The sequence below is a fragment of the Elephantulus edwardii genome, unplaced genomic scaffold (assembly GCF_000299155.1).
Source record: "Elephantulus edwardii isolate Elephantulus edwardi_28Jun2011 unplaced genomic scaffold, EleEdw1.0 scaffold00032, whole genome shotgun sequence".
NCBI lineage: Eukaryota > Metazoa > Chordata > Mammalia > Macroscelidea > Macroscelididae > Elephantulus > Elephantulus edwardii.
Window position 1 is genome coordinate 11,281,865 of NW_006399782.1, and position 8,944 is coordinate 11,290,808.

The following is an 8,944-nucleotide window of genomic DNA, read 5'->3' on the forward strand; positions in this document are numbered from 1 at the left end:
AAATCTCTTCTCCATCTATCATGGTACTGCCAATTGGCACTGTAGTGAGAATCTTTGTCTTCTTGATGTTGAGTGTCAATCTATATTGAAGCAAAGGCTTCAGCAAGCAAGGTGTCATTAATGGACATTTTGTCTTATAGTATCAATATAATTGTTTTTGTTGCGTACCAGAGTTAGAACGCCTAGCTGACCCACCAGTGGGTTTTCAGAAGCTGTAAATCGCACAGAAGATTGCTCATCTTTCTCCTATGGAGAAACTTCTGGTTTCAAGCCATGTGCCTCTGAGTTAGCAGGGCAACGCTTTACTACGAAGCCATCAGAATGTAATTAACCCCTTACTGTGTACCGCCTTTCCTTCCTGCAACTTCATTAAAGAAGGAAAGAAGCAAAGCAGAACTGTTACTCTACAAGAAACAATCTTGATGAGTCAGAATGACTTGAGCCAGGGCTGGGTAGGTGTTGGGGAGTGAGCATGCTGGGCAGTAAGCAGTGCTGGGGGAGTATGGCCATTGAGGACCCTTCAACACTGTGAGCTCTGACTTGAGAACAATGGCAAGTCATGACTGGCTAATGGGTTCGTCTTAGTAATGTAATTCCTTTATGACTCTGTTTCAGGAAGAGCTAAGGAGCAAATCCAAGATCTGTGCCAATGTATTTTGTGGAGCCGGCCGGGAGTGTGCGGTCACTGAGAAGGGAGAGCCCACCTGCCTCTGCATTGAGGTAAGTTCAGGAGTCGAGAGCAGAGGCCCCTGAGAGGCAGTGCCAAAATTTTGTCATCACTGTACATGTATGGTTTTGTCTGAAAGAGGTGTCTTTTATTTTTATTTTCTTGTGTGTGTACGGTCAAATTGGATCTGACTGGTACAGGAGGAGATTGTCCCTCCTTTTCCAGCAGAGCATCTGGTGGATTCGAACCACAGACCTCTGGTATTGCAGTGCAGCTTCTTGCCACTAGGCCACCAGAGCTCGCCAAGATGTGTCATTTCTAACCCAGGGTTTTTGTTGTTTTTTTTAAAAAAAAAGAAAAAGAATAGAAATCCAAAATCTCTGTAAATGTTCATTAAAATTATTAAAATTTTTTAAAAAATCACTTGTGAATAGAGGAAAGTTTAGCTTTTGAATTTTTTTTTTTAAATTATTAAACTAACAATGCTTTATATAAGTCAAGGAGTACGGGCATTTGTATGAATAAAATTGATACTTCTTCCCAGTATTACTCTCATCTTGTTAGTCTGAGATGGCCAGTGTTAACAGTTTAGGATGTTGTGCTACATATTTTTTTCCTACACTAATATTAACAAGGTGGATTAAGAGAGTGGCTGCAGCAACCGGCTTATGTACAGCAGAGATTGTGAGGGTGATGCAGGATTGGGCAGGTTTTGGTAAACAGGGTCGAGGTGAGTCACAGCCCCTAACAAAAAGATGAACACGTAGAATTTCCTCCTCATTTATACAATAACAGGAGCCATGTGAGATAATAGTAACTTGCATGTATTGTCGACAAACTTATGTCATAACATGTAATTCTAGTTCATTCTTTTTTTACCAGCTGTGATAGGAAAAAGTTGGATTTAATCCACTGTTTTCCTAAAGATGAACACTTAGTTTGTAGTGTGATTGGTGTGCTTTTTGTTGTGTTGTTTTAAAGCATTATAAACAGTGACAACCTTGGGCAAGATCCTTGCATGCTGCTGCCTGTACTTTTCTAGGGTAGATTATCCCAGATGGGCTTGCTAAATTAATTAATGGATTGCAGGCCTTATGAGTTATTGATGGCTTGATTTTTTTGTTTGAATGAAACTTGAAAAGTGAGCTTTTAAGAAATGCCTTATTTGCCTCTTTTATAGATAGGATTTAGATAAGTTCTCATTCCTCAGACGAGCATATTGTTGTTGTGTACCATAGACTTGGAACTGACCCTTAGCTGACCCTCTGGTGGGTTTTCAGAGGCAGGTAATCACATGGGAGGAGACTGCCCATTCTTCTCCCGTGGAGCAGCAGGTGGCCTCAAACTACGTGCCTTAGAGATTGCAGCACTGCTTCTTGCCATTTGAGCTCCCTCAGAAGAGCGTAGTTACCCAAGTTATATGGACTTGCCCCTCCTCACCTTTTTAATACAGCCTGGAAATTTATTTGTGTTTTTGCAAGTAAATATGTTTACCCTTAGTCTCCAGATTAAGGAGCTTGATCCATTGTCCCAGAAAGGATTCTTCCAACTCAGAAACATGAACCCCAGATCTTTTGGGATTGGGGATCTGTTTGCCCCAGGCACTGCTCACTGGAGGTGAGTGTGGGCTATTAACTTACTGACCTAGAGGTTTGTCCACTGTACAATATCAAATGAAAAATGTCAGCTGATTACCTGGATACCTAGTGTGTAGTGTCTGCTTTGTCACGTCAAATGTGATTTTGAGCACATCCGTTCCATTGCATGCCAAGAAGACAGAAACCATGTTTGGTTTGCTCAGCATGTAGTCGACACTCAGTAATGACTGTTGGCTAAATGGATGATTTGAAGTTCTAGGTTTTGTTATTCTCAGTAAGTTGGAGAGAATGGACTAGGGATCCCTTTCAATTCAGTGTGCTGTGTTTCTTTTCACTCTCTACATCCGCTCATCCTAGTTTTGCCCTCTTCATTCTTAGATCTGCGCTGCTTGCTGCCCCTTGTCCTCTTTAGAAACAACGAAAGTCTGAATGAACTGAGCTGGCCTGTGTCCTTGGCACTTGAAGTTGCTGAAGCAGAGCCTCGCTGCCATGTGAACTTTATTCCATTTTTCTCCTCATAGTGAGTCTTTGTACTGTTTCACAAAACCTGGCTTTCTGCTCCTCGTCGCTACCTTACAACAGGAGCTGTGAGATGAGGAAGGAAACAAAACAGCCCCCAAGTGTGAAACAAAGCAGGAGAGCAAAGATCCTTAGAGTTAGACCCCAGAAGAATTGACAGGGAGGGACTTGGGGGTATGCATTTTCCTCTCTTCTAATTTCTTCTCATTGTCAGTTCTCAGCTCGAGCTGTTTCATGTCATAGAACATTAGAATTTTAAAGGAACTTGTTTTTGTTGTTGTTATGTGCCATTGAGTCACCTGTGACTCATAGTGACCCTATGTACAGTGAACCCCGCCATCCTGACCCCGTCTCACTGTCTGACACACCTACCCCCGTTATCTCAGTTATTGTGTCAATCCATCTCAGCTGAGGTCTTTCTCACTTTCATTGTCCCTCTAACCTCCCAAGCACGGTGTTCTTCTCCAAGGACTGATCCTTTTTTGCTACGTGCCCATAGGATGTAAGAAGGCACTTCAGAATCCTTGTCTCCAAGAAACAGCTTGGCTTCACCCTCTCCAGGACAGAGCTCTTTGTTCTTTTGGCGATCCATGGTTCAGTACTCTTCTCCAGCATCACAGCTCAAAGGCTTCTGTCATCCTTACTCACTGTCTAGCTTTCTGCAAGTAATTGCAAAGACCATGGCCTGGATCAGGTGCACGTTGGTGTCTAGACTGACATTGTTGCTTGTTAGCACTCTGGAGAGGTCCTTGACAGCAGACTTTCCCAATACAATTTGATTTTTTGACTTCTGGTGCCAAGAGTGTTGATTGTGGAACTGAGTAAGCTGAAATTTGTTAATAGTCTCAGTCTCTTCTCTGTCATGGTGCTGCCCATTGGCCCAGGTCATCTGAAAATATTGAGTGATTTTTTTTCAAAGTGACTAAAGTATTAGAGAATACATATACCCGACTCCCAATTAAATACCCTTCCTATTAATGTGAGATTGGTGAAAGAGTCTATTTCTTCACAGAATAGAAGAGATGGCCTTGGACTAGATAGACAGAGAGAGGCACAGGGACTCAGAGGTGATGGGGTATCTCCAGCAGTGAGGGGTAGGTCATTGATGGTCAATGCTAAAGCTCCCTGTGCCCTGCTGGGAAGGACACAAGGACTCTGTCTCTGCTGGTGGGACATTGCCTCACAAATGATTCTCATGTTTGAGTGCACGCATGTGTGCCAACATCCGTGGCTGCATGGCATGAACATCCTCTGTGGGGTCTGTTTCAGCAATGCAAACCTCACAAGAGGCCTGTGTGTGGCAGTAATGGCAAGACCTACCTCAACCACTGCGAGCTGCATCGAGATGCCTGCCTCACTGGATCCAAAATTCAGGTCAATTACGATGGGCACTGCAAAGGTAAGGTGTGTCCCCTGCCGCCGTCACACCCAGCCAGGGGAGCCAAGGAGCCACTGGACTTCCTGGCATCCTTTCCTCCCTGACCACAGCTGGCCAAAGCCACAGTAACAACCCTGGTGCTTGGAAATGCATTCTTCGGGTGTTGTGAACCTGCTGGATTAGCCTTGGGTGATTCGGGCCTCTGCTCAGGGCTTCCAGCAGTCAGACCCCAACGAAGCTTGCAGAACCATCTGCAGTTGGGTAGTACAACAGGAAACCACTTCAACCATAACGAGTCCAAAAAGAATTCTGCACCTTTTCAGAAAATATGTGATTTTTGCCTTGCTTACCCTCTGAAAATTTGGATACCTCCTAGTCCCCGTAGTATTATGTGTTCTCTTTTGAAAAGGAAGAGGTCTTGCCTTTCTATGAGCTAATGTTTCTAATTAGGCACAGCCCGCTGCTGTGCTCAAGCCCTGCCCACCCCTACTCAACCTTGAACTTTCCTAGAGAAACAAGTAGCTTTACCTCTAGACTTGGTCTCCCTCTGCTCTTCTGTCCATAGTGATTGTATTTAAGGATTTAAAAGTCTCAGTGGTCATTCTTCAGCCCCACAGGGAAGGAAATGTACCGTACACTGTCAAAGCACGAAATGAAAGATCCTCACCCATACTGAAGCCCTGGCAGAGGAGATGACTTCAGGACACAATATGAAAAGATTACAGCTCCTCACTGCCTTAATGTGGGGCAGTTTTAATTCTAGTCATACTCGGAGATTTCTCTCTTCACTTTGAGTTACCTGCCTTCTTTTTTCTTGCAGAGAAGAAGCACGTAAGTCCATCTGCCAGCCCAGGTGAGTGCCCTGTTTGCCCAGTAATGAGCATCACAGAGAGGAAATTCTTTCCATAATGCAATGTCGTGTTCCACAAACCTGGCCAGAGTTCACCAGGCCATTTTTGTGTCAGAACTTGTGACCCTAAACTAGTCACTCCCCTACTCAGTTCAGAAAAGCGTTTCTTTGGTCTGCTTCCAATTGAAGCAGCTCGTTGGGTCAGATTGTTGGGTGTGGGCTCCATTTTTGCCGAGTGGTGATTGGGCTTTGAGGGCAGGAGAGCTGCCGAGCTCTTCATCCCCTTGTGAGGCACACTGAGGTCCTGGGCTGGTGGAATGCGGAGGCACAGACCTTTTAGAAAAGGGACACCTGTAAATACCAGTAAGACTCTTTCATGTCCATTATGACCATTTCACCATCGTTTATAATTACAGACTCCTTTAGTATGTCGGGAGCTCTGGTGGCTTAGTGGACAGAGAGTTGCACTGCCAGCCCTAAGATTTGCATTTCAGATCTACCAAGCTGCTCCTCTGGAGAAAGATGGACAGTCTCCTCCTATGTGATTTACAACCTCTAAAAACCCAGTAGAGTCAGCTGTGAGTCAGTTCCAACTCAATGTCAGTGAGTTTGCAGTTTTTAACATGTACTTTTACCTCAGGTCCTCACAACACTTTATGAGGCACATGTTATTGCAGTTATAGTTGGAGAAATGGAATTTTCCCAAGTCCACGGTTAGAAAGGAAGAAAGAAGGAAAGCGTTCTCAGATTCCCATTCTCCTGGCCCAGGGCCATTTTGCATACCAGCATGTGTTGTCTTCCAGAAATTCCCTTTTCCCACGTCATTCCTTCCCTTCCTGTCCCATCCACCCTCCTATCAACCCAGTCTGTGTTTTCACTGTGGCTCACATCCCTGCCCAGAGCATGCTTTAAAAGATGGTGTAGGTGGTGTCAACTTTTGTGGGGGAGAAAATTGTGATAGGCCCAACTGGTGAGAAAGGGAAAAGCTATATGTAGAGCATCAGAAATCCAGTGGCATCTGGAATTGGAATGATCTCATTTAGTCATGTATTATTTCAGCTTATCTTTGAGGCGAGACAGCTGTTTCGTTGATTGGTTTTTCTTTCCCAGTTTCCCGAGTTAATGAAAATGTCCTTTATGTGTCTTCTCTACTCTTTTCTCACCCAGTCAACATAACCTTGCTACAGTTTTCATGAATTTTGTGGGGATGTGAGCTTGAATCCTGGCTTCTCCACTTTGCAGTTGTGTACCCAGGGTTTGCCCCTTTGCCCCATGTCTGTGAACATGGTGTCTCCCTGGAGTGTGGTGAGGAGGCAGTGAGGTGATGGATGCAGAGCCCTGGCCAGCACGGAGCCCCCCGTTCAGTCAGTAATTAGTGATGTGGGGTCCCTTCCCTCACCTCTCTTTCCTCTCTTTCCTGTAGTTGTTTGCTACCAGTCTAACCGTGATGAGCTCCGGCGTCGCCTCATCCAGTGGCTGGAAGCTGAGATCATTCCTGATGGCTGGTTCTCCAAAGGCAGCAATTACAGTGAAATCCTAGACAAGTACTTTAAGGTAAGCAGAGTGAGCCTCAAGACTGTTGAGCCCTAGAAAATGGGAGACTTCCTCCTCCCACGGCCTGCTCACCTCTTCCCAGGCCAAGAGGAAATACAAATAAACGTGGAGTCCCTGGAGTGTTTGCTTATCATCGATTGTTCTGTGATGAGGTGAAAGTTGTCTTCTGAGCATCTGGGTCAGTGAGAGTCCAGTAGTCAGACCGTTTGATCAAACACTACAAAGGTCTTGGTCAGCTTGTCAGTAGGACATAGGGCTCAGGCTCCAACCTCCCACCTGTCTTGTGCCCTCTCAGACTGGCTGCCAGTACAGAATACCTCAGCTCTCACCCAGTCCCACGCCCCTGTTTTCCACCCAGTGTGTCATTTCTTTTAAGTCATTAGAGTGACCATCAGTTACCTGCAGGGCTCCCCTTCACCTGAGAAGAGTCAGTGAATGGACTGGCATTTCACAGGCCAAGAGATTCTTCATGAACTGAGTGATGGCTGCTTCCATCCTATTTTGTTGAAGAGACAGATTGTTCCAACTGGAGAAGGAAAGATTCTACTTCTAGAAGGAAAATGAAGGAGCAGATATGATTTAGCAGTGGTTGGGGACACCATGGCATGAGACCTTGCAAAGTGTTTGAGACAGTTGTTGGAAGAGGCCACGAAGCATGCTCCCCCCAGCCTGTTGACAAGCACACACTTGTAGATACACAGCAGACATAGGCTGTACCACTGACAGAAGCATGAGCCCACAGACATGCACATCACATAGCAGAGACAAGCACACACACCATTTACTAAAACACATACGCTGTTTAGAGAAACGCATCCACAGAGATACACAGGCACGTATACGTGCCACACAGAGAGAGAGATGCACACTCACATAGAGATACAGGTAACACATACCACATGCAGAGACTTACAATACCACGTGGAGATGCATCCTGCAGACACACATAACACACATGTTCCCACAAACACAAAGCCCCCTTCACTTAAGGCACAGATCCTTAGGTTGATGTCCCACAGGCGACACAGCCAGGCTTTGGAGCAACTCCCGAGGGGCATCTGGGTGGATCAGAGGCCATCACATATGGTCAGTACCAATCCGGTTAATGGACTTACCTTTCTGGCAGTCATTATGGACCCATGAATGGAGAAATCCTAGGTTGAGCTAAAATGGGATATTTGGTAAGCTGAGACTTTGTGCTGTTTTTAGATGGCAATTTCTCCCCTGTCCTGAGGCCTGGCATTGCAGGAGTCTGAATTTGTTGGATGTCCATGGTGAAGGGAAAGCTCTTTATTCTCTGTCTCCATCATAGTCACTCTACAGAGTCTTTTGGTGGGAGAGTTCCCCTTTCAACAACAACAACAACAAAAAACATCATATTGCAGAGACAGGAGTAAAAATAATACTTAGAATGATTTTACCACAGTGTTTAGAGCCTAGAAGCTCCTGGGACCCAGGGCACTGTCTCCAGCTGAGCACTGGGGGCTTGATAACTGTGCATAGTGGCCCTTTGGTGGCCTCCTGCTGCGGGCATAACTGAAACCTGCTATTAGATCCCATTCTCCACACTCTCCTGTCCCACACTGACGCCTCTTCTCACAGTTATTTCTTCTAACAGGCTCCCAGCAGAAAACTGCAAGGCCTCTTGAGAAAGTAGCTTTTCCCTAGAGCGTTCACTCCCAAAACAGAAAGCTTGTTCACAGTGAACACCACCAGGCTTACACGCCCAGACTCCCTGGCACTGTCTTCCAGGAGAAAATAGGGAGTTTCACTTTCTCCTCTGATGTTTATCGAAGTCCTGTGTAATGCTATCTTCAAAGGAAGCCTTCTCCCATGTTCAGCATCTGTCTGGTGAGGCATCATGTGTCTCACATGCTGTTTCTGAGTCAGTGATATTTTCTGTTCCAATAATATGTTTCTTATACCAAAATAAGCTAGAAAATAAGCAATCAAATTTAGAGACTTTCACCCCGGTCACTGAGTCACTATTTCTTAGATAAATGTATGACAGGATAAAGAAGATACCAGATACCAGTGCTTCATAGCTCTCTCGCTCTCTTACTTACTCTCTCTTTCTCTCTCTCTCACACACACTTCTGGTAACAGAATCCTGATGTCCAGGTGACTGGCACCATAGCCAGCCTTCTTCCTTTTTTTCTCTTTTACCTGGTCCCATTCTCCCATTGCCCTCACTGTTTTGTGAGTAGGGCTTAGCCTGGCTTAGCTTATTCCATCTGAACTGTCTTGAAAGAAACAGTAGTAAAAGTCCCAAGCTCCTCGTGAGTCTCATGTTACATCTTTCTGCCTTTTCTCAGTCTAACAATGACAGAAGGAAAAGTGTTGTCTCACATGTGGAGCTGGGAAATACAGATATATAT

General features: G+C 45.1%; 1 protein-coding gene across 1 annotated transcript in view; it reads left to right on the forward strand.

Moving 5' to 3' along the window:
- The first annotated feature begins 649 nt into the window (after positions 1-649).
- The window catches only part of FSTL1 (follistatin-like 1), a 24,339-nt gene continuing 16,044 nt past the window's right edge, over positions 650-8,944 (forward strand). Inside the window, exons 1-5 of the mRNA XM_006884251.1 lie at positions 650-720; positions 3,870-3,871; positions 4,130-4,183; positions 4,983-5,015; positions 6,436-6,566. Coding sequence (XP_006884313.1) covers positions 650-720; positions 3,870-3,871; positions 4,130-4,183; positions 4,983-5,015; positions 6,436-6,566 — 291 coding nt within the window. The remainder of the gene's footprint in view (positions 721-3,869; positions 3,872-4,129; positions 4,184-4,982; positions 5,016-6,435; positions 6,567-8,944) is intronic.